This window comes from Manis javanica, chromosome X, assembly GCF_040802235.1.
Source record: "Manis javanica isolate MJ-LG chromosome X, MJ_LKY, whole genome shotgun sequence".
Lineage (NCBI taxonomy): Eukaryota > Metazoa > Chordata > Mammalia > Pholidota > Manidae > Manis > Manis javanica.
Window position 1 is genome coordinate 63260259 of NC_133174.1, and position 26783 is coordinate 63287041.

At 38.2% G+C, this 26783-nt stretch overlaps 1 protein-coding gene across 4 annotated transcripts in view; it reads right to left on the minus strand.

The window, feature by feature from the left end:
• Positions 1 to 25795, minus strand: part of ZDHHC15 (zDHHC palmitoyltransferase 15) — a 126548-nt gene extending 100753 nt beyond the window's left edge. For 2 of the 4 annotated variants that reach the window (XR_012127249.1, XM_017652038.3), the window contains exons 1-2: positions 25119 to 25794; positions 13993 to 14019 (exon numbers count right to left, since the gene is read on the minus strand). Coding sequence is in view for 3 of the 4 variants with exons in the window: in XM_017652038.3 (XP_017507527.1) it covers positions 13993 to 14019; positions 25119 to 25254 (163 nt within the window). In the remaining variant the exon portion in view is untranslated. Of the gene's footprint in view, positions 1 to 12397; positions 12488 to 13992; positions 14020 to 25118 lie in introns of all 4 variants that reach the window. The other 2 variants (XM_017652041.3, XM_017652037.3) reach the window with 2 other exon arrangements.
• Positions 25796 to 26783: the final 988 nt, after the last annotated feature.

Consider the following 26783-nt stretch of genomic DNA (forward strand, 5'->3'; position numbering starts at 1 on the left):
TATATCCTGTTGCTTTTGGATGTAGAGTTCTATAGATGTCTATTAGTTCCTCCTGTTCTAGTGTGTTGTTCAGTGCCTCCATGTCCTTACTTATTTTCTGCCCAGTGGATCTATCCTTTGGGGTGAGTGGTGTGTTGAAGTCTCCTAAAATGAATGCATTGAATTCTATTTCCCCCTTTAGTTCTATTAGTATTTGTTTCACTTATGCTAGTGCTCCTGTGTTGGGTGAATATATATTTAGAATGGTTATATCCTCTTGTTGGACTGAGCCCTTTATCATTATGTAATGTCCTTCTTTATCTCTTGTTACTTTCTTTGTTTTGAAGTCTATTTTGTCTGATACCAGTACTGCAACCCCTGTTTTCTTCTCTCTGTTGTTTGCCTGAAATATGTTTCTCCATCCCTTGACTTTTAGTCTGTGCATGTCTTTGGGTTTGAGGTGAGTTTCTTGTAAGCAGCATATGGATGGGTCTTGCTTTTTTATCCATTCTGTTACTCTGTGTCTTTTGATTGGTGCATTCAGTCCATTTACATTTAGGGTCCCTATTGAAAGATATGTACTTATTGCCATTGCATGCTTTAGATTCGTGGTTATCAAATGTTCAAGGTTAGCTTCTTAAGTATCTTACTGCCTATCTTAGCTCACTTATTATGCTGTTATATACTGTGTCTGGAGATTCTTTTCTTCTCTCCCTTCTAATTCCTCCTCCTCCATTCCTTATATGTTGGTTGCTTTATTCTGTGCTCTTTCGTGTTTCCTTTAACTGCTTTTAGTGGGTAGTTGATTCTATTTTTTTGCCTTTAGTTAGTATTTGGTTGGTCTGCTTTCTTTGCTGTGATTTTATTTTCTCTGGTGACATCTGTTTTGTCTTAGGATTGCTCCCGTCTAGAACTCTCCCTCTAAAATTTCCTGTAGAGGTGGTTTGTGGGAAGCAAATTCCCTCAAATTTTGCTTTTCTGGGAATTATTTAATCCCTCCTTCATATTTAAATGATAATTGTGCTGGATACAGTATCCTTGGTTCAAGGCACTTCTGTTTCATTGCATTAAATATATCATGCCATTCTCTTCTGGCCTGTTAGGTTTCTGTTGAGAAGTCTGATGACAGTCTGATGGGTTTTCCTTTATAGGTGACCTTTTTCTCTCTAGCTGCCTTTAAAACTCTTTCCTTTTCCTTGATCTTTGCCATTTTAATTATTATGTGTCTTGGTGTTGTCCTCCTTGGTTCCTTTCTATTGGGGGTTCTGTGTATTTCTGTGGTCTGTTCAATTATTTCCTCCCCCAGTTTGGGGAAGTTTTCAGCAATTATTTCTTCAAAGACACTTTCTATCCCTTTTTCTCTCTTCTTCTTCTTCTGATACCCCTATAATGCAGATATTGTTCCTTTCAGATTGGTCACACGGTTCTCTTAATATTATTTCATTCCTGGAGATCCTTTTATCTCTCTCTGTGTCAGCTTCTATGCATTCTTGTTCTCTGGTTTCTATTCCATCAATGGCCTCTTGCATCTTGTCCATTCTGCTTATAAATCCTTCCAGAGTTTGTTTTACTTCTGTAATCTCCTTCCTGGCATCTGCAATCTCCCTCTGGACGTCTGTAATCTCCCTCCGTACTTCATCCCTTTGCTCTTGTATATTTCTCTGCATCTCCGTCAGCATGTTTATGATTTTTATTTTGAATTCTTTTTCAGGAAGACTGGTTAGGTCTGTCTCCTTTTCTGGTGTTGTCTCTGTTATCTTTGTCTGCCTGTAATTTTGCCTTTTCATGGTGATAGAGATAGTTTGCAGAGCTGGCACAAGTGATGGCTGGAAGAACTTCCCTTCTTGGTGGTTTGTGGCCTTCCTCTCCTGGGAGAACAGCGACCTCTAGTGGCTTGTGATGGGCACCTGCACGCAGAAAGGGCTTCTGATTCTTGCCCGGCTGCTATGGAGTTTATCTCCACTGTTCTGTCAGCGTGGCCTGCCTCGGACTGCAGCTCCGATATGGTGGATCCGCATTGGAGGAGGAATGGCTGGGAGGTTACTTATCTCCATGAGGGGCCTCTGTACTCCCTGCTGCCCAGGGGAATAGAGTTCCCAGAGTTCCCCAGATTCCCTGCTGTTGGACTAAGTGTCCCAGGATGCTTCCGTCCAGCTGTGGGGTCCCTGTCCCTTTAAGACTTCCAAAAAGCACTCACTTTTCTTTGTCCTGGTGCGCCCACTGCAGGGACCCACTCACAGGTCTTACTGTCCTGTTTCCCTAGTTTCCAGCACCCCATGCTTGCACTGTGTCTGAGCTCTGGTGCAGATGACTAGGGCTGGCTATTTAGCAGTCCTGGGTTCCCTCTCCCTCCCCACTCCTACTCCTCTCCTCCCACCCAGAGCTGGGGTGTGGAGCGCTCGGGTCCTCCTGGGCTGGGGCTTGTATCTTACCTCCTTCTTGAGGAGCTTTGTTCTCTCAGGTGTGGATGTGTTCTGGCTGCTGTCCTGTGTCTTCTGATCTCTCTTTTAGGAAGAGTTGTCTTTGTTGTATTTTCAAAAATATATGTGGTTTTGGGAGGAGATTTCCACTGCTCTACTCATGCTGCCATCTTGGGGAGCCATGGGTCTTCTTTTTTTTTTTTTTGATCCATTCAGTGACTCTGTGTGTTTTGATTGGTGCATTCAGACCATTTACATTTAGGGTGATTATCAATACATATGTACTTATTGCCATTGCAGGCTGTAGAGTAATGGTTACCAAAGGTTCAAGGGCAGCTTCTGTACTATCTAAGAGTCTAACATGTCTCGCTTTTTACACTATTTCAAACACAATCTTAAGGTTCTTTTTTTTCCCCTTCTTTTCCTTCCTCCTCCACTCTTTATATACTAGATGTCACATTTTGTAGTCTTTGTGTATCCCTTGAGTGGTTTTGTGGGTTGTTGATTTAATTTTGCATTTCCTTAGAAATTAGTTGGTCTGCTTTATTTACTGTGACATCATTTTCTCTTGTGACAGCTATTTCTCCTTAAGAGCATTTCCATCTATAGCAGTCCCTCCAAAATACACCGTAGAGAAAGTTCATGTGAGGTAAATTCCCTCAACTTTTGCTTATCTGGAAATTGTTTAATCACTGTTTCAAATTTAAATGATAATTTTTCTGGGTAGTGTATTCTTGGTTCAAGGCCCTGTTGTTTCTTTGCATTAAATATGTCACGCCTCTCTCTTCTGGCCTGTAAGGTTTCTGCTGAGAAGTCTGATTACCTGATGTGTTTTCCTTTGTAGGTGATCTTTTGTCTCTCTCTGATTGCTTTTAATAGTCTGTCCTTACCCTTCATCTTTGCCATTTTAATTATCATATGTCTTTATGTTGTCTTCCTTGGGTTCCTTCTGTTGGAAGATCTTGCACTTTCATGGCCTGAGACACTATCTCCTTGCTCATATTGGGGAAGTTTTCAGCAATTACCTCTTCAAAGACACTTTTTCACTTTCTATCCCTTTTTCTCTCTCTTCTTCTGATACCCCTATCATGTGAATATTGTTTCATATGGATTAGTCACACCATTTTCTCAATATTCTTTCATTACTAGAGATACTTTTTTTCTCTCTGTGCCTCAGCTTCTTTGTATTCCTCATCTCTAATTTCTATTCCATTTACTGTCTCCACTACTTCATCTAATCTGCTTTTAAGACCCTCCATTGTATGTTTCATTTTAGATATTGTATTCCTTAATGATTGAATCTCAGCCCTGAATTCTTGCCTGAGTTCTTGAATATTTTTCTGTACCTCCATGAGCATGTTTATGATTTTTATTTTGAAATCACTTTCAGGAAGATTGATGAGTTCACTTTCCCTTGGCCCTTTTTCTGGTGTTTGTGGGATTTTGGTTTGAACCAGCTTCCCTCGACATTTTACATTTGTATGTGTTTCCCTCTAGTGTTCAGAAGCTCTACTCTTTGGAGCTGCTCAGCCCCTGGAGTGATGTTGGGGGTCTCAGGGTAGCAGTGCTGGTGCCTGGGAGGAGAAAAAAGCTATATCCTGCTTCCTGGATGCTGTGCCTGTCTCCACTTCCAGGGCCAGTGTGCCAAGCATGCAGGTGTAAGCCTCTATGCTTTGTGTTTGTAGCTGCCATAGGCGGGGCCACCCTCTGGCTGGTCTGACACCAGGGCAGTTGCTGCTGGTTTGCAACCCAGTGCCAGCCAGCCAGGAGGAAGGCACAGAAGGCTGCATATCTTTGTGGGGGGCTTTCGAGCTGTGTAGCCAGCCAAGGGGATGGAGTATCTGAGGTTCCTTAAAGTTCCCAAACTTCTGAGCAGAGTGTACATGGACAATTTTGTCCTCCTGTCCTTTCTCCTAAGCAGCAAGCTTTGTGCAATCCTCGCCCTTTTAGCAGCACTCTCACTGTTAGGAAGTCTCTCAGACTGCCCACATTTTTTCTTTCCAAGATCAGTCAGATGTGGATCCCTGTTTTCCACAAGTGGCTGGAATCTAGGTCTCTCCAAGTATTCTGCCTGTTTTAGTTTTGCAACCCCACTAATCTCCAGAGCACCATGCAACATAGGTTCACACTCCCAGAGCAGAACTCCAGGACTGGGTGTTCAGCAGTCCTAGGCCCCCACCCCCTCCCCACTCTGTTTCTCTTCCTTCTGCTGGTGGGGTGGGAGAAGGGCTTGGGTCCTGCTGATCATGGCTTTGGTATGTTACCCTGTTCCATGAGGTCTATTCTTTTCTCCAAGTGTATGCAGTCTGGCACAGCCTTCTTTTCTGTGGCTATTTCAGGATTAGTTGTATTAACTACATTTTTGTATTAGATGTGGTTTTGGGAGGAGGCCTCTGTCTCACCTCTCCCACCACCATCTTTAATCTCCTCTAAAAGTCTATCCCCTCTGGGTGCTTTTAATACTTTGTCCTTGTCCTTGATCTTTGCCATTTTAATTATTATGTGTCTTGATGTTGTCTTCCTTGGTTCCATTGTGTTGGGAGATCTGTGCATTTCCATGGCCTGAGAGACTATTACCTTCCCCAGACTGGGGAAGTTTTCAGCAATTATTTCCTCAAAGAGACTTTCTATCCCCTTTTCTCTCTTCTTATGGTCCCCCTGTAATGTGAATATTTTTCCATTTGGATTGGTAACACTGTTCTCTTACTATTCTTTCATGCCTAGAGATCTTTTTTTTCTCTCTGTGCCTCAGCTTCTTTGTATTCCTGTTCTCTAATTTCTATTTTATTTACCATATCCTCTACCTTATCTAATCTGCTTTTAAATCCCTCCACTGTGTGTTTCATTTCAGATACTGTATTTTTCAAAATTTCTCTTTCTTGAAGTCCTTCCTGAGTTCTTGAATATTTTTCTGCAGCTCTGTGAGTGTGTTTATGATTTTTATTTTGAAACCTTTATCAGGAAGATTGGTGATTTCATTTTCACTTAGCCCTCTTTCTAGTGTTTGAGGGATTTTGGTTTGTACCGGGTTCTTTGCCATTTCATATTTTTAATGATTACTATGGAATAATAACTTTGTGTAGGTGGCACCTCTAGTGCCTAGAAGCTCTACTCTCTGGAGTTACACAGCATCTAGAGCAATGGTGGGGGTCACAGGTGTGCAGTGCCAGTGCCTGCCAGGAGGAAAGAGCTCTTTCCCACTTCCCAGCTACAGTGCCTGCCTCCACTGCCATGCCAGTGGGCCAAGCATGCAGAGAGAAGCCTCTATGCTACACGCTTGTAGCTTCCATAGGTGGGGCCGCCATTCAGCTGGTCTGGCACGGTGGTGAGTGCAGCAGGTTTGCAAACCCCTGGTGGCTTGGAGGAAGGAGCAGCAGGCTGTGTATCTCAGTGGGGGGACTCAGTGCTGCATTGCCAGTCAGGGGGATGGAGCATCTGAATATCCTGAAAGTTCCCAACCTGGTGAGCTGAGTGTGCTGGGGTGATTTTGTCCACCTGTCCTTTCTCCTGAGCAGCAAGCTCTGTGTAATCCTTACCCCTTTAGTAGCTCTATTGCTGTTGGGAATTCTTTCAAAGTGCTCACCTTTCTTTTGTCCCAGAGTGGCCGGTTGTGGGTACCTGTTTTCCACAAGCAGCTGGAATATCAGTCTCTCTCAGTGTTCTGCCTGTCTTTGCTTTCCAACTCCTCTAATCTCTAGGGCACCATGTAATGTGGGTTTGTGCTCCTGGAGCAGATCTCCAGAGGTGGGTATTTAGCATTCCTGGGCTTCTCATCTCTCCCTGCTCCATTTCTCTTCCTCCCACCAGTGAGCTGTGGTGGCAGGGGGGCTTGGGTCCCACCAGCTTGGTAGTTTGCCACTATACCCTTTCTCGTGAGGTGTTCTCTTTTTCCCAGATATAGATCGTCTGTTGCAGCCTTCTTTCTGGTCGCTCTTTCAGGAATAGTTGTGTTTGTTTGCTGAATTTTAGTGTTATATGTTGTTTGGGGAAGACGTGTCTGCCTCACTTTTCACACTGCCATCTTGTTTAATTCTGTTTCCAGTCTTCTTGACAATGTCCATTTAACATTTCTATGATTCATTGATCTTAAGAATAAAGAAGTACACAGGACAACATCCCTTGGAGAATAATCTTTGGCTGCTTTTCTCATTTAAAATGGATAGTACAGATATCAAAATTCTGTATGTACCATTTGGGTTAAACATACCCTAATGCTCCCATGTTGTTAGGGATACTCACAGTAGACACAGGAGCAGATCAGATAATTTTTACTGTTTATGTGGTAGGTAAAGATTTGTGAGATAATTTTTCATTGGCTGGGGAAGTGGCAGGAATTATTACAATCTTAGATTCATTCTCTTAGAATATGGTTCCCTTTGTTGTTGCAAGGAATGAATCTTCTACCTCATTAATAAGATGTTGACTTGATTTATTTTGTATTATAAAATTTTAGATTTAGAAGAGTCCTTAGATACCATTTGGTCCAACAGTCTCCATGATGCATAAATATACTTTGCATTATCCTTAATAATTGGTCTCCCAGCTTCTGTTTGAACATATGAAGTAATGGGAAACTCATCACATCTTGGGGAAATACATTCTATTGTTGGATAATACTGATTGTTAGACACATCTTCCTTATATTAAGCAGTAATATGACTCCTGGTAACTCTCTCCCATCCTAATTTTGCTCCCTAGAGGGGAACCATATTTGCTTAAAAATAGTGATATTTGTATCTAGACATACAAAGATCTCTTACAACTCAATAATAAGATAAATAACTCAATAAGAAATAGAAGAATTAAACATGTCATGAAAGAAGATATATAGATGGCAAACAAGCACATGAAAAGATAGTTATCGGTATTTACAGAAGTTCAAATTAAAACCACAAGGAGATACTACTTTATGAACAATAAAATGGTTTAAAAAAACCTGACACCAAGTAACAGTGAAGAAGTAGAGCAACTGGAACTCTCATATATCACTGATGGGAGATGCAAAATGATACAACTGCTTTGGAAAAGAGTCTGGCAGTTTCTTATAAAGTTATATATATATAATTACCATACAAACCAGGAATCCACTCCTTGATATTTATCTAAGAAAAATAAAAACATAATTTCCATGAAGCCTGCATATGGATATTCTTGTCAACTTTATTCATAATAGTCAAAGATTAGAAACAACCCAAATGCTCATCAACTGGTGAATAAGTAAGCAAATTGTGGTACATCCATAATATAAAGTACTACTCAGTAATAATGAGCAACACACTACTCATACACACATAATGTAAATGAATCTTAAATGCATATTGCTAAGTGAAAGAAGCCAGATACAAAGGGCTTTGTATTGTACGATTCAGTTTATGTGACATTCTGAGAAAGGTAAAAGTATAGGGCAGAAAACAGATCAGTGGTTGCCAGGACAGAGAGTAAGAAAACTGCTTGTAGCTGGGGCAGAGAGAATATTCTGAGGGTAATGTAAATATTCTATATTGACGTTAATGGTATTTATATCACTGTATACATTTGTCAAAACTCATCAACCTATACACTTATAGAGGGTGATTCTTAATGTATGTAAATTACATCTCGATAAACTGACAAAACAAAAACAAGGAGATATAAAAATAGCCCTTTTCTGAGGTGTAGTGATGCAGCCATGAGCCAAGGAACAAAGACAATCACTGGAAGCTGGAAAATACAAAGATTCAGAATCTACCCTTGATTCTCTGGAGGGAACATGGCCTGCCAACACCTTGATTCCAGACTTCTGGCCTCCAGAACCATAAGAGAATAAATATCTGTTGTTTTATGCCTCCACATTTGTACTAATTTGTTATGATGGCCCTAGCAAACTAATATAATCTCTATACTGTTTTCTCATCTATAAATGGGCATATGGTAATTTGGCATACAACTGTAATGAGAATTAAATGAATCAATATACCTAAGGCATGTTAAAGCTATAGCTGGCACATAGTAAGTGTACTTGAAGTAGTATTTATTATGACTCTTTAACAGTTAAGTGATCTTAGTTATCTTTGAGCCTCTGATTCTTTCACCTGTTGAGGTAATAATAAAATAACTTAGTCAAGCAAACTCAAATAAATAAAATAGGCCTTTTCCTTTGATATATTTTCATCTTAGATTTTCTAACATTTAACACAATAGGTAGCTATTTATTCTGACATCCCAGACTAATACTTTTATTTTCCTCATAGCCATATTTAAATTTGTTAGGAGTTACAGGATATATGAAAGCAGTATCAGTAGATACACAACTAGAGTAGGAAGCAAAATGATTGAAACCTAACATTGGCTGCATTCTGGCTGATTTTCCTTACACATATAGATCTTATCATTTTGGCTCCATATATGCCAGCACCAAGTGGTAACCTGATACAAGTGGGGGTTGTGGGAGTCATATTGGCGAGGGTAGAGGAGCAGGAAAGGGCCATCCAGCCCAAAGGGGAGGAATGAAAGCAAAGGGGAGGAATGAAAGGAATGGACTTTTGAAATGGTCCATTTAGATGTAGCTATATTGAAAGAGATTTGTCACAATGTAAAGGAGCAAAATCACTTTTTAAAACATTTATGGTGAGCTTAATAGATACCATGGAATTTTGCTCCATCCTTAACCTCTGCAGTGCTTACAAAGGACTCACACTTTATACTTTAGCCATTTCTATATTGTTTGTATTTTATGAGGTTCTATTAGTTTTATAATCAAGAAAAACAAAAAAGTTTTATTTTTTAAGTTCATCATTGGGGAATGGTTAAATAAACCATAGCATATATATGCTATGGAATACCATGAGATCATTTAACTAATGAAATACATCTGCATATAGGGAGGTATCTATGATATATTAAGTGGAAAACGTGGGTCATAGAATAATATGCATAGTACTATCCAGTTAAGAAAAACAAGTCTATACAAATACACACATCTATACTCATATGTTTATATGTAAATACAGAGAAAAGGATCTGCAATACAAATCAAACTAATTATAGTGGTTTTCTGTAAATAGAGATAGAGAGCAATGTGAGAAGGACTTTACATTTTTTATCATATATTTCTGTGTTGTTTGAATTTTAATAAGCATTGCTTTTGTAACAAAATAGTATTAATTGTATGTTAATAGTTATTATTTATATTATATATTATATTATAATTATTATATTAATATTAATATAATATTCTTTTAGAAGTGGTTTAGCCTTTAAAAAAAGGTATTGTCTCACCCTGAAAATCATTATAAAGTGATTCTATAATTATAAATATGAATAGTATGGTGTTAAGAGCACTGAGATAACTACTCAAAACCTAATTGAGGATTTCCTATACAGTACAAAGTGAGAATAAAAGATCAAAATGTGGCCCCCAATTTTTCCTCCCAGTGCCTTCTCACTCTTCGGGTGTCTAATATATCACAAATAAATTAAGATTAGTATAATCAAGAAGCTGGCACAAAGCATTTATTTCCATGCTCTGGATTTTTAAATGGAAACCTGAATAAGTTCTTGTATTAGTCTGCTGGAGCTGCTGTAACAAAGTACCACACAGTGAGTTGCTTAAACAACAGAAATTTACTTTCTCACAATTTTGGAGTCTAGAAGTCCAAGATCAAGGTATTGGCAGGGATACACCTTTCTTCTGAGGACTCTCCTTTTTATTTTTAGATGGCAGTCTTCTTCCTGAATCTTCACATGGTCTTCCTCTCTAGTGTCTGTGTTCTAATCTCTTCTTATAAGGACACCAGTGATATTGTATAGGACCCACCCTAGTGATCTCATTTTAGCTTAATTACTTATTTAAAGACCCTGTCACCAAATACAGTCACACTCCGAGGTACTGGGGGTTAGGATTTCAACATTTGAATTTTGAGAGAACACAGTTCAGTCCATAGCATTTCTATTACTTAGGAATTACATCCATTTCTAAAAAAGTAAATAATTATAACCATTTTTAACTTTGAAGGAGAAACCAGAGAATTTAGTATGTAAACCATTCAAAATGTAAATGCATTATCAGAGAATGACTTAAGGTTTTGCTTAAAATGATTAATGACTCTTTATGATGATCAACAACTGTGGTCAATACATTATTCTTGAATATGTAGTTTGTCTGACAGATTGTGCCAAATCATATTCCTAAATTCATCTCTTGGCTTTACCATCCTTAGACCCTACTAACTTTCTAACCTCCAGCTCATTCCAGATCCTTACTTCATAGGTAGATGAGGGAAGATCTTCCAGTCAAGATCTTCAAAATGCATATAGTATGATGTTGAATGAGACCATCTATGCAAAACACTCTCATAAAAGCAAAGTAAATATATTATTATTATGTTTTCTACTATGATCTGTGAAAGAGGATATGGAGTCATGTCTTAAAAGAAGAATTTCTGAGTCCTGTATAATCAATGATGACATAATATATAATATTCTAGACTGCAGTTCAGATAATCTGGGCATTAGTCTTTTCTGTGCACTAGAGTCAGCATGACTAGATCAACATATTTTACTTTCCTGGGTCTTAGTTGTTCTACTTACAAATAGAGTACATGAATTTTGACTATACATTTACAACAGTAATAGTAAAAATTATAGTCCTGATAAATGTTATGCTTCTTAGACTAGGTCCTTTGCAATGTAAATAAAAATAACAATAACAGTGTCTACTACTACTTATTTTGTACTTACCATATGCCAGGTACCATGTCCAGACACATACACACATCATCTCATTACAGTTCCAAGCAACCATTAAAGGTAGGTATTGTTATCCCAATTTTACAGAGGAAGAAAGTGCAAGTTCCCCAAGTTCATATATATAATAAGTAGCTAAGTCAAGATTTCATCCTGGGTACTCTGACACCAAAGTCTGTGCTTATTTGCTACTATTAGAGTATTCTTAGTGCATTAGAAATTGAAATTTATCAGGAACTATCTTTGTTTCCTAGGGCTATCATAAGAAATTATATAAACTGAGTGGCTTAAAACAATAGAAATTTATTCTCTCTCAGTTCTGGAGCCTACAAGTATGAAATTAGGATATAAGCAAGGCCATGTTCTCCCTGAAGTCTCCAGTGGAGGATCCTTCCTTGCCTTTTCCTAGCTTCTGGTGGTTCCTAGCAGTCCGTGGTGTTCCTTAGTTTGTGGCAGCATAACTCCAATCTCTGCCTCCATCTCCAAATTTCCCTTCTCTTATGACATCAGTCACAGGTCCCACCCTAATCCAGTATGATCTCATCTTAACTTGATTACATCTGCAAAGACACTATTTCCAAGTAAAGTCACATTCACAGGTTTCAGATGGACATGAATTTGGGGGTGGGATGCAATCTTCAATCCAGTAGAGGAACCATTAAGTAGATAAGAAATAGAAAATTTTTTCAGTATCTTTGACTATAATTTTCTTAAGCTCTGGAGACTGAATAAAAGGTTATGGGATTTGAGGCCTTCACTAATTCGCCCCTTATATTTTCCTTGCCTATGCCAAATAATGTTCCTATTGGAAGTTATATGCTATACTGTATTATACATTAATAGCGCAATTTACTTTCAAACAAATCACAGATTCACAAGGTTCAAAAGGACCTCAGATAGTCATTAAGCCTATTGGTCTGTTTCTACACAAGGCCCACTGATTCATGACACATGTGTTGGGTGTCTGAAACCTTCTGAAAAGGACATTTCATGGCATCTCCTAGTAATCTGCCCTAGTATTCAGAAGTTCTTTACAAGTCAAGCTTTCAACTTTCTGGTTACAATTTGATCTAATTTTAGTTTATAGATTCCACTGTCTTTAAGATCCCTGATGTAAAAAAAATATTTTAATTGACACTGGTAATGGTTAACATTTACAAAGCAGCTTTTTGCTGTATACTTTTACTCCCACTATCTTACAATACATCTGTAAGATGTTATTAAACTAGTTTCATTTTACAGAAATTGAGGTTCAGAGAAGTTGAGTTACTTACCAAAGATCATAGAGCTAGTAAATGATAGAGCTGGAACTCCAACCCAGATCTTCTGTCCCTAAATCCTGTGCTTTGTCCCATTATGCCCCACTGCAGAATAAAGAAGCAAAATCTAATCTTATTCTTTACTGTATTGATAAATTTAAGAGCTATCAGGAGAAAAGTGCTTTGGAATCATAGAATTCAAGAGCCAGAAGAGAGCTTGAAAAAATCATACATTGTGGTAACATAATCTCCTAAAGAGCTCAAATCCTGGTAACGGGATTGATGCTACTAGGAAAGCTTTGAACTGAGTTGAGCTTACATGATACTCTATACTGGTATGGTTGAGTTAACTCATAACACACACACACAAAAAAAATGAAGATACAGTACTTTGAACACTAGAAAAAAGAGTAATTTAGCATCAAGTTTCTGAGTGAGGAGCTTATCTAAGCAAATGAGGGAGTTGTAGAATGAAAAGTAAAAGGCAAGTGCAGGTTTGCATAAGAGTATGGACTTTGAAGTCAGACAGTTCTGGGTTTGAATCCTATCACTTACTAGCTACATGACCTGAGATACGTTACTTAACCTCTCTAACCTTCATTTTCCTTCTCAATTAAATGGACATAAGAGTGTTTGCATTATTGTGTTGATGTAAATAGTGAAGGACTTAATGTATATACAATACTTAGTAGGATATCCAGCACAAATAACAACAATTTCAAGTAATAATAACAATATCATTGTCATTATTGCTGTTGTGGTAAAGCATTATCTAAGCTCCCACCCAAGTTGCCTTGGAAGTTTATTGTGGAAAAATGATATTTATTTATTTTACATATGCATTCATAAAATGAACTCTGACCTTAAGAACTTTGCATAAAAATAAGAGAAAACTCAAGACTTGCTCCAAAGCTGTAATAATAGTTGCAAACATTCATTGGGTCATCGGTATGTGCTTTACTCACCATTGTTCTAAGTGCTTTGCATGGATTAATCCATTAAATTTTCACAACTCTATGAAACAGGTAGTATTAGTATTTCTATCCTACACATGAATAAAATGAGCACAAAGAGGTAAAATAATTTACTAGGAAGTAGCAGAGGCAGAATTTGAATTCAAACAGTCTAGTTCCAGAATGCATACTTTTAACTAGTATGGTCTGCTATCTTCTCACCACTCTGCTCTGTTGCCTCTACAGCTAACACCTCTTTTAAACAACTATGATGATAAAGGAAATAGCTCTTAAAAGCTCCCTGTGGGGCCCTTACTTCATGCCTTGAAGAGGGAATGATTTGGGCAGAAAGGCAATGTACCTAGGACAACAGTGATGAACCAAAGGAGAGTCTAGGGTAACTATGGCCAACAGAGTGATTACCTGTACCCTTCTCTATCATAAAACCTGGTAACTTCCAATTCCTATCTTATAGACAAGGGAGCTACTGCAAATATGTTCTGCTCTATCTGTGGGTAAGCATCCTAAAAATCATCATGCTAAACTTTCCACTCACCTCAGTATATTCCTGGGAGTGCTCTAGGCTTTTACATAATTCACTTTTAGATAGAAAGAGGAATACAATTCTGACCAATACAATTTACAATACATTCTTACCTTTTTCTGCTGGGCTCAAAACAGTCACTATAAAAGAAAGAAAAATTTAAATTAATTAAATTTAAAAACATTATATTCAAATCCATTTTCTATAACATGATTTTTGAGGAATTTATTCAGTAGTACTTGAAACTACCAGCCTTCTAAGGGAAGGAAAGGATGATTAAATTCCATCCTTTGCTATCTTCCTTCATCTTAAACCTTAAGTAATTAAGAATTTCTATTCATTTAACAAATACAGGTATAACCTTATTTTAATAAAAACAATAAATGGAAACACTCAGGCTATGTAACATGACAGTAAGAACTTAAAAGCTGATAAATTAGGAGATGATTATTCACTTTCCCAAAGTATTGACTGTAGAATATCTTAAATACAAAGATTCTGTTGTATACTTAGAGGTAATATAGTGCGGAGGTTGCATGCAAGCTCTGAAGAAGTGTGTATGGGTTAGGAGCCCAGTTGCACTATTTTATGACCCTGGGCAAGTTCCTTATCTTCTCTAACAGTGCCTACCTCACAAGACTACTTGAGAATCAAATAAATTAACTAATAAATGCTGTTTTGCATCTACAAGGAAAGTACTTAATGAATATTAATTATTATATTTGAAGTAAGATTTCATAAAATATCAGAACCAGAAGGGACTTGAGGACTATCTGGCTTATCTATCTTATTTTACAGATGGGAAAAATGGACTAGAGTAGTATCAAAAGATTTGCCCAAGGTCATAGAACAAGTTAGTGGTACAGTTAGGACTAGACACCAGTCTCCAGGCTTTTCCCATGAGCTATGTCTAACTTCCCCAATCATACCCTGTAGGATTATGTGATATATATGTAATTTTTTTCAAGATGTCATTGGTACAAGGTGAGTCCTACCTGTCTTACTCACTACCAACATCTGTGTGCATTTGTATTAGGTACTAAAGTAAATGGGAATTACAAGGCATGGCTTTCAATTGCAAAGCTATTAAATAAAGATGGTTCTTGTACATAATGATAAATGCTTAAGGTCAGAAAAGTAGGTAATAAATTCAAACCATCCTTCCCCAAAAGCCATAAGTGAAGTGATGAAAACTGTCAGAATCAACTTTTGAAGAACTCTGGAATCTAGTAAAAAAATGTACAACAATCAGGAGGGAGGACATGGTGAAAAAAGGAGGTATTGCTTTTTGCTAAAAGAATGCTGTGACATTTTAAATTACCTGCTTATCATCCTCCATGCACAAGATCAGAAGGGGTTGTGAGAATGGCCTGGTGAAGGTTTATAGTGCTAGGGGAGGAATACAGACCTTATTTTCAAAGGACTGTGGTTGTGAGTCTTGACTGTCTGGTGGCTCCCTCAAAGACCAATATAAAGGCTTCCCTGTGTTTTGTCTGACACAAGGCATTCCCAGGCCTTGGGCACTTTCTTGGGTGGCTTTTGCTGAAAGCATTTATAGGAAGAGGCATTGACCATAGCAGCCTGCAGCAAAGTACAACACTTCAGACAGGCAATTGATAAAATAATAAACTTGGGAAGGAAGAGATTGATAAAGAAGATAAGTGGGGGAATAATTGTCTAAAATCTACCATGTATCCCACAGAATTGAGAAGGGCGCACACACATACATGCAGAAAAGGGATGGGATGCATGCTCAGAGAAAGCCTGAGAAGACCCCAAGCTTTCACTTCTCTCTGGCTTTCAGGTACTGCAAAGCAGGGAATGAAGGCTAAGGCAGAGTTGTAAACAGCCTGGAAGGAGTTGGAGTGAAAGAGTGCCCCAACACAGAGCTAATCTGTAAAGGCTTGAAGAATATATATTTTCGTCTTTTCTATTTATTTTATGACTTCAGGAATTCATGAAATCTTTATCATAACACTAACTGAGCACAAATTTAAGGAAGAGAGACTTCAGGGACCACACATAACAGAGTCTTTAATACAGAAAAATCACATACCAATTTAATATAGAAATCAAAAATCAATTTAATATAGAAAAATCAACTCACAACAGGCAGCAAAAACAAACTCCAGAGAGGGGGAGAATCTTATTTCCAGATTTGCCACTTTATAATATTCAAAATTTCCATTTTTAAATAAAAAATTACAGTGCATGCAAAGAAACAAAACAGTACAGCTCATTAAAAGGGGAAAATTAGCAAAAACTGTCCATAAGGAAGTTCAGACATTGGCTTAACGGATAGACTTTAAACCACTGCCTTAAATATGCTCAAAGAGCTAAAGGAAACCAGGTACAAAGAACTAAAGGAAATTAGAAGAATGAAAATAGGGAATATAAATGAAGAGATAGAAATTAGAGAAAGGAAACAGATTTCAGCAGGCAGAATAAAGAGTCAGTGTACATGAAGACAGGTCAATTAAAATTATCTACCCTGAAGAGAAAAATGAGAAAGGAATAATGAAAAATGAACAGAGCCTAAGAGACCTGTAGGATATCATCCAATGTACTAACATATGCATAATGAGAGCTTCGGGGGCGGGGGGGAGTTGAAAGAGTACTTGAAGAAATGATGACTGAAAACTTCCCAAATTTGTTAAAAGACATGATAAAAATCAACACAATCGAGAAACCTTTAACTAGACTGAACAGAAAAACAGAGAGGACTCAAATTATTAATATCAGAAATAAAAGTGAAGATACTAATAGAAAACTTGTGTAAATGGAAGGATTATAATAGAATAGAAGGAACAGTTATATGCCAAAAAAGCAGATAACCTATGTGAAATGGACAAATTCCTAAAACACAGACACTACCAAAACTGACTCAAGATGAAAGAGAAAATCTGAGCAGACTTTTAGCTTTAAAACAATTGAATCAGAAATCAAAAACCTCCTAACAAATAAAATCATGGCTCAATGGCTGCACTGGTCAAGTGTACCAAATATTTAAAGAATCAATATCAATCGTTCTCAAATTCTTATAAAAATTCACACAGGTACATGAAATCATGAAACCATAAAACTCTTAGAAAAAAACATAGGCAGGAATCTCTTGGACATAAACATGAGCAACTTCTTCATGAACATATCTCCCGGGACAAGGGAAAGAAAAGCAAAAATGAACAAGTGGGACTATATCGAGCTGAAAAGCTTCTGTACAGCAAATGGCACCACCAATAGAGCAAGGGGACATCCTGCAGTATGGGAGAATATATTCATAAATGACATATCCAATAAAGGGTTGACATCCAAAATTTATAAAGAGCTCACACACCTCAACAAACAAAAGGCAAATAATCCAATTAAAGAATGGGCAGAGGATCTGAACAGACACTTCTCTAAAGAAGAAATTCAGATGGCCAACAGGCAAATGAAAAGATGCTTCACATTGCTAATCATCAGAGAAATGCAAATTAAAGCCACGATGAGATATCACCTCACACCAGTTAGGATGGCCAACATCTAAAAGACAAACAACAACAAATGTTGGAAAGGATGTGGAAAAGGGGAACCCTCCTACAGTGCTGGTGGGAATGTAAATTAGTTCAACCATTGTGGAGGGCAGTATGGAGGTTCCTTGAAAAACTAAAAACAGAAATGCTGTTTGACCCAGGAGTTCCACTCCTAGGAATTTACCCTACAAATGCAGGAGCCCAGTTTGGAAAAGACATATGCACCCCTATGTTTATCGCAGCACTATTTACAATAGCCAAGAGATGGAGGCAGCCTAAGTGTCTGTCAGTAGATGAATGGATAAAGATGGTGTGGTGCATATACATGGTGGAATATTACTCAGCCATAAGAAAAGAACAAATCCTACCATTTGCAACAACATGGATGGAGCTGGAGGGTATTGTGCTCAGTGAAGTAAGCCAGGCTGAAAAAGACAAGTATCAAATGATTTCACTCATATGTAGAGTATAAGAACAAAGAAAAAAATTGACGGAACAAAACAGCAGCAGACTCACAGAACCCAAGAATGGACTAAAAGTTACCAAAGGGAAAGGGACTGGGGAGGATAGGTGGGAAGACAGGGACAAGGGGGTAAAGGGGACCATTATGATTAGCACACATAATGTGGGCGGGGAGCACGGAGAAGGCAGTACAACACAGAGAAGACAAGTAGTGATTGTATAGCATCTTACTACGCTGATGGACAGTGACTGTAATGAAGTATGTGGTGGGGACTTGATGATGGGGGGAGTCTAGTAACCACAATGTTGCTCATGTAATTGTAGACTAAGGATACCAAAATAAAAACAAAGAAAAAGGAAAAAAAATTGCAGAGGTAAGAACACATCTTAACTCATTCCATGAGGTCAGCATCACCCTGAAACCAAAGCCAGATAAAGGTATAATAAAAAACTACATACAAATATCTCCTATAAATACAGATTCAAAACTACTGAAGTAATTACTAACAAGCCAAATTCGGTGGCATATTGGAGGATTATATATAATGATAAGTAAGATTTGCTAAGAAATGTAAGGGTGGTTCAACATATGAATATCATGTGATACACTACATTAATAGAATGAAGGAAAAACCCACATGATCACCTCAATTGATGCTAGAAAAGAATTTGAAAATAATCCATACACTTTCATGAAAAAATGCTCAAGAAACTAGAAATAGGAGAGAAGTTCCCCAACTTGATAATAGGTGTTTATGGAAAATCCATAGCTTAACAGTATAGTTAATAGTGAAAGAAAGAAAAATTTCTTTCTCGGATAAGAAACAAAGAATGTCTGTTTCTACCACTTTGATTCAACTGTACTGGAACTTTCAGCCAGTATAACTGGGCAAGAAAACATCCAAGTTGGAAAGAAATAAAATTATCTTTATTTGCAGATTATGTAATCCTATGTAAAAATAATTCTAAAGAATCCCCCGAAAAACTTTTTAGAGATAATGAACAAGTTCAGCAAAGTTGCAAAATAAAATATTAACAGCCCATATGTTTTATTTCTATGTATTATCAGTAAACAATCAGGAAAGGAAATTAAGAAAACTATTCCTTTATAATAGCATCAAAGAATAATAAAATACTTAAGAATAATTTTAAGGAGGCTCGAGACTTCTATACTTAAAATTCAAAAACACTGTTGAAAGTATTTAAAGACCCAAATAAATGAAAAGACATCTCATTTTCATGGACTGGAAAACTTGATATTGTTATGATGGCAATTCTCCCAAAACAATATACAATTCAGTGTAATCCTTATCAAATTCTAATGACCAATTTACAAAAGAGGAAAAGATGATTCATATGGAATTGCAAGAGAGACTGTAGCCAAAACAGTCTTAAAACATAAAGTTGAAAGTTTAATACTTCTTGATTTCAAAATTTATTACAAAGTTATAGTAATCAACATAGTGTGGTACTGGTAGAAAATTTGACAAATGGATCACTAGGACAAATTAAGAATCCAGAAAAAATTCCATACATCTATGGTCAATTGATTTTTGACAATCATGTCAAGACTATTCAATGAGGAAAGAATAGTATTTTCTACAAATGATGCTGCAACAACTGCTTAGCCACATGTGAAAAAATGAAGCTGGACTCCTACCTCAGACCATATACAAAATTAACTCAAATGGATCAAAGACCTAAATGTAAGAGCTAAAACTATAACAACTTTTGCAAGAAAACACAGGGGTAAATTTTTATGACCTTGAGTTTAGCAGTGGATTCTTAGATAGGACACCAAAAGCACAGGGAACAAAATAAAATATAGATAAATTGAACTTTATCAAAATTAAAAACTTTGTGCTTCAAACTATACTCTCAAGAAAGTGAAAAGATAACTCATGGAATGGAGGAAAATATTTCCAAATCATTTATCTGATAAGGGTTGAGTACATGGAATATATAAATAAATCTCACAATTCAATAACAAAAAGACAACCCAATTAAAAGTTGAAAGGACTTGACCAGGCATTTCTTTAAAGAAGATATACATATGGCCAAGAAGCACATGATAAGATGCTTAACATCACTAATCATCAGGGAAATGGAAATCACAATCATGAGATACCACTTAACAGCCACTATGATGGCTATAATGACAAAAAAAGGGAAAATAACAAGTGGTGGTGAGAATGTGGAGAAATTGGAACCTTCTACATCACTGATAGATTTTACAGTGCAGTCATTGTGGAAAATAGTTTGGTGGTTTCTCAAAAAGTTAAACATGGAATTAACATACAGCTCCGGAATTCCCACCTCTCTCCTTGGTATTTTCTCAAAAGAATTGAAAACAAATAGTCAAGCAAATATTTATACATGATTGTTTCTGCAGCACTATTCAGAAAGGACAAAAGGTGGAAACAATCCAAATGGCCATCAGTGGATAAATGGATAGTCTGGTATATACATTCAATGGGATTATTATTCAGCCATTAAAAGGAATGAAGTACTGTCACATACTACAATGTGGAAGGACCTCAGAAACATTATGAAAATCGGAAGAAACAAGATATAAAAGGATGCATATTGTATTATTTTATGTGAAACATCCAGAATAGTAAATCCATAAAGACAGAACAAGGATTAGTGATTGGTAAGGCCTAGGGGGAGGAGGGAATGGGGAGTTACTATTTAAGACTATAAGTTTTCCTATTGGGATGATGAAAATGTTTTGGAACTAGATATTAGTAATGGTATTAGAACACTGTGAATGTGCTAAATGTCACGTAATCAAAACCTCAAAGTGATTAAATTTATGTTATGTGAATTTTACCTAAAAAATCGATACTGTTACTTCTCTCATTAATATTAGTAATAAAATGTTGTTATTTAATGAACTCTTACAATGTGCTCTCAACTATGATGCATGGTTTTTTTCATGCACTATATTATTTAAATCCCACAACAATGCTATAATGGCATGTAGTAGGTGTTAACCAAGTATTCGTGGTATGAACAACTGTAGAAGATGTATGTGAAGCAACTGAGTTTGAGAGAGATTTAGGTAACTTGCGCCAGGTCTGCTAGTTAGGAAGTGGCAGAATTCAAGCTCTAAGAATTGTGAGACAAAAATATTGCTTTTGCCTTAAGCTCTAGCCTGATATTAGGGAGAAAGGCACCAGGTTCTATTTCTAGGAAGAAATTAGGTCGTTAATATTACTTTTTGAGTGATATTGAAACTCAAATCTGTTCATTTGGTTGTGTTGCTTTGGTATCAGGCAGTCCTGACACCCAAGTGTCCATTATATACTAAATGTGTGACTTTAGGAAAATTTGATTTAACCTTTCTGAATCCAGATCACTCATTTGTTAGATTATTAAATGCAGATGACAGGATGGACTGGTGGAACCAGAATTGAAAATCAAAGCTACCTTATTCTCATTTTTTAAATAATGATAATTGATACACAAAATGTTAAGAAAGCACTGTGCTGGCCAAATAAAATACATCTGCAGGCTGCATTTCACCTGTGAGTCACAAGTTTTGACCTCTGTATTAGATGAGAGGAGGCAGAGAGTTAAGACCCTGTGGTAGTTAAAGCATGGACTATGGGGGAATACTGCCTGGGTTGTCATCCAAACTTGGCCATTTACTAGCTCTGTGACTTTAGGCAAAATTCCTAATAGGTCTGTGCCTAGACTTTTTCACTTTAAAATGGTTATGATATTGGCAAAACTCAAAAACTATATGTAAAAAGTGAAACTGGACCGCTTTCTTACACCATATATAAAAATAAACTCAAAATGGAGTAAATACTTAAATGTAAGACTGGAAACCACAGGCTCCTAGAAGAAAACATGGGCAATAAGCTCTTGGATATCAGTCTGAGTAATGTCTTTTTTGTATCTGTCACCTCAGTCAAGGACAACAAAAGCAAAAATAAACAAGGGGGACTACATCAAACTAAAAAGCTTTTGCACAGAGAAGGAAATCATCAACAAAATGAAAAGGCAACCGCTGAATGGAAGAAAATATTTGCAAATGATATGACCAATAAGGGATTAATATCCAAAATATATAAAGAACTCACACAACCCAATATCAAAGACTCGAACAATCCAATTCAAAAATGGGCAGAGGACCTGAATAGATATTTCTCCAAAGAAGGGATACAGAAGGCGAACAGGCACATGAAGAGGTACTCCACATCATTAATCAACAGGGAAATGCAAATCAAAACTACAATGAGATATCACCTCACATCTGTTAAAATGGTAATTATCAAAAGGCAAGAAACAAGTATTGGTGAGGATGTTGAGAAAAGGGAACGAACCCCTGTTGCACTACCGATGGGAATGCAAAATGCTGTAGCCAATATGGAAAACAGTATGGTGGTTCCTCAAAAACCTAAAAAGAGAACATACGATCCAGCAATTCCATTTCTGGGATTTATCTGAAGAAAACAAAAACAGTATTTTGAAAAGATACATGCACCCCTATGTTTATTCCTGCATTATTTACAATAGCCAAGATTTGGTAGCAACCTAAGTGTCCATTAATAGATGAATGGATAAAGAAGATGTGTGTGTGTGTGTGTGCGCACACTCAGTTAAAAGAATGCCTGGCATGTAAGTGCTCTACAAATGTTATAAATACATATTTAAAAATAAATAAAAGTAAGCTCTAAACTTCCTTTTAGCTTTTAATATTATATAACTGAATACGAACTTGTAGGAAGCTGATTACTTGCACTGATTCTAACTTGTTCTTTACCTCAGTTTGCCACCTGTTCCTCAGTCTGCACATCTGTACAATGGGAACAGTAATGGTACCTGCTTGGATGGTTCTTGTGATTATTAAATGAGGGAATATAGAGAAATTTAATATATCTACAGTACTTAGAAAATTATCTGGCACAGATTAAGCACTATGTAAGTGTTAGCCATTATCATTACTAGTTTTTGAAATTATTGCCTGGCAAAGCTCATGTAGGTCAGTACTGGAAAACCACAAAATATGTTTAATAGTGCTTACCATATGGCATTGACCCTAGGAGCAAAGTCTATACCATAGTAGTGGAGCTGAACTTTTAACCCTTCAGTCAATCATTCGAAAAAGCAAAGTGGTAAGATCTGAGAATAGAACTGTACAGCCCGCTTAGTGCACTTTAGTACCAGATTGAGATAAAAAAGAAAAACAACCCAAATCTGTATATATGAAGGCAACTAATTGAATTTTTTAAATAACCCTTTCTGCATTTTTCCATAATTAGTCTAAGAAGGAGATGAGGAAAAATCAAACTCTAATGCATAGGATTGTTTAGAAGCAAGTTCTACATTGGGAAACAAGATTTCCTGCCTCTTAGTTAATCCTACTCTTCCTGAAGTAGAATACTGCTTTGTCAAATATGTAATAGAAAGAAGTAATAACTGGAATCAGGTTCCAGGATTGGAAAAAGGAGACCCCAGCCATAGTTTTTAAGATGAGAAGAATCTGGTCTGAAGAAATAAAGGAGTCTTGGAAAGATTTGTAAGTAGGAGATGTCCAAAAGGACAACTATAAATCCTAATGTGAGGGGACTGGAAATATACTGGGACATCACACTAAATGAATACAAAATGTTGTAGGATACAAGCTGAAGGGTGCTAGAAGTGGAATTCTAGTACTGAAGTGACAATAACTATTGGTGAAATCTCCTTTGAGAAGAGATGGGGATTCTTCAGTGTGAGAGGATAAGGACAAGGGGAGATATCACTGTGAGAAAAGCAGAGGCTTGGCTGTGAGAAGACAGGATATAATATGAAAACTCAATTATGAGTTGATAAGATCACTATAAAGAATAGCAATAAGGATAGGAAGATGGGGAGTGATACAACTGGGGAAAATACAGGATAGGGCCTTGGAGTTTGGGTAGAGATATTGTGGAATTCTGAGTTTGGAAGCATAAGATATACTGTGGGAGCCATTTTAAAGATGAGGAGGGTATGGAATCCTCCCTCATATGACAGGACAGGGTACAAAAGGAGATCCCAGGTTTATAAAATGGGTGGTTTAATGAGAGGAGACAAGAAATGAGGCTCGCATTGGAAGGAGCAGGAAATACTAGAAACCACACTAAGGAAGAATGGTGTTTTCCTACTTTGAGAAGATAGAGGAGTACAAGTGCAATCCTAGTGGGAAATAAAAAAAATAAGAAGAAACCACAGAGGAAAAGGGTGGCAAAATGTGAGGCTAACAGTAGAAGAGGACTGCAGGAGGTGGGGAGTAGGCTTCAAAAAATAAAACAAGGGGGAATCATCATTAGAAAAGTAGTGACTCTTTGAAGGGATATGAGAGAGATGGTGGGAACTCTGGTGGGAGAGTAAAGAGGATACTTTAGTGTGAGAAGACAGTGGACAAGGCAGCACCATAGTGTAATAAGAGCAAGGTGACTAATATGGGGTATCAGAAAATTATGTGGACCCCTAAATGGAAAGTAGTGAATGCCCCTCAAAACAGAAAGGCAGGAAACTAAGGAGAACCCCAGTGTGATAAAATCAGGGGCTCTAGTGTGAGGAGACAGGATGGGATGTATTGTAGGATTCCCATTCCATTGGAGATGAGAAAATGGTGAAACCACAGGTAAAGAGAATGGAGGGTCTACCTCTTTGTGAAAGTGGGAGAACCAGTGGGATAGAACAAGGTGTACTGTGGGGTCCCAAGTGGGAAAAAATGTGAAGTACTTCAGCCAGTGTGAGAGGATCATGGGAAAAGGATGAATTCCAGTGCTGGAAAAAGGAGAGCTAGTGAGAGAGTATAGGAAATATTTTGGGATTCCTAGTAGGACAGAATGGGGAAATATGGGGCTCCTAGCTGGATGCAGTGGTGGGATTCCCAGTGTAAGCAAACAGTCTAAGGGTACACGGTATGTTGTTTCCTCAATTCGGTAGGGTGGGAGCCCCAAGGAGAGCACAAGGCACAAGTGGCTGTCCTGTATGAGAAAAGGGGGCCCTAGTGGGAAGAACCAGGAAATTTTTGTGGCTAGGGCCAGGAAATAATGTAAGAAACCGTACGTGGGAAGCGATGGCGTCATGGTGGGACTCTCGTGTGAGGGTGCAAGAAACACTGCGGGAAGCCAGAGAGGTTGGATACGGGTAGCTCTCCAGAGAGTAAAGGAAAGCCGCAGTGTGAGGGCTAAGAACACCGGAGACACCAGTGTGAAGGGTAGGGCAAGTGATCATGCTGGAGCATAATTTCCCCACCTCAAATGCCAAGCTCCACTTACCCAGGCAGAGTTCAAAGACGTAGGCATAGTAGGACCAGAGCACGACGAGGACGATTACGAGCACTGGCACCCAGGAAAGTACACGGCGGCAGCACCGCAGGCCCCCGGACAGAGCCATCTTCCAGCCTCGCCGCATCTTCGGCTCGAAGATCGACCGAGCAGGCCTGCTGGCGCTGGGTCGAAATTGCTGGGGCTGCAGCTGGGAGGTGGGAAGGCGCGCTGTGCGGCGCTCCACTGCCTAGCCTGACGGGAACCGTCTCAAGGAACCAATACCACCTGTAGGGCTGCGGGGCAGAGGGCGCCCTGCCTGGCACAATAGGCTTGAGTCATGGCGAGGGGGAACTGGCCATGTTGGAGCGGAAGGTGATCCGTCAGGCAGTCGAGGCTGGGCCAGCACCTATCGAGTGCAGCCCCTCCCCTTTCCTCCTCTCCCACCCGCTTGCTACAGGGCTAGATGCAGGATTTGGACCTCTGTAAAACTGTAAAGCGCAAGAAATTTGGGTCTGCCCACCTGCCCTTACTGCACTGCGTCCCCCCTCATCTCCTGTCTGATCTCTGTCTCTCTCTCTCTGTCTCTCCATCCTGTCACCCTTCCCACCCCACCCCCGCCACCTCTGCCACAAGCACACATACACGTAGTACGCGAGCCCTAGCAGCTCAAGACTTAAAGGCCGTCCAGCCCTATCCTCCCACTGCTGCTTGCTTGGACGATATGCTTAACACGTAGTGCCGTAGTCGCCGCTTGGGTAAGTCCATTGACAGGGCGCCCCCTCTTCCCTTCTTCCCTTCTGCCTGAGTTAGCTTAGTCCATTTTCAGAATAAATAAGCATATTGGATCAGAAAAACAGTTGGGGAGACAGTTCTGTGAGGGGTAGGGAAAAACTACAAAGATAGTGAAATTTAAGCTGAGCTTTAATAAGTTTGCTAGGCAGATGAGAAGGGAAGGACCTTTTAGACTTGGGAACAGCATTTTGCAAAGGTATACAGTAATGACAACTAAAGTGTTCAAGGAGCACCTAGTATGGCATGAGAGGGTGTGTGAATAAGAGAGACTGGAAGTGAGAGGGAACATAGACTGAGGTGTGAAGGTCCTTATAATGCCCTGTCAGGGTGTGTGAACATAATCTTGTAAAGCAGATTCTGAACATCTATTAAAGGTTTTGGAACAATAGAATGACATTATCAGAGATGTATTTTTGTACAAGAACTGGCAAGAGTTTGGAGAGGAGGATAGCCTGGTAGCAGAAACCAGTTAGGAAGCAATTTAATTCAACAAATGTTTTTGGAATGGTTGCTTTGTGTTAGGTCGACTTTGGTATAAAAGGAATGACAAAGCAGGAGGCCTGTTCCCAAGAAGCTCATGTTCTCATCAGGTATTCAGTGACACGTTCTCAATAGGTGTTTAGTGACACAAGTACAATAATAGAAATATAGTAAGCTTTTGACATTTATGGATTTGATGCTCACTGTTTAATGATTTTCAAAGGTCTATGACATGAAGAAATTTGTGATTTTGCTGAGACCTATGTTTGATTCACATTCTGTATTGGGAGTAAGAATTTCAACAAGATCTTTATTCATGTTCTTTGATCATGGTTATATATGAAGTAAATTTCCTGAAGTGATGAGAGCTTTGTTGTTTCTCTTCAGATTAAATTAACTCCA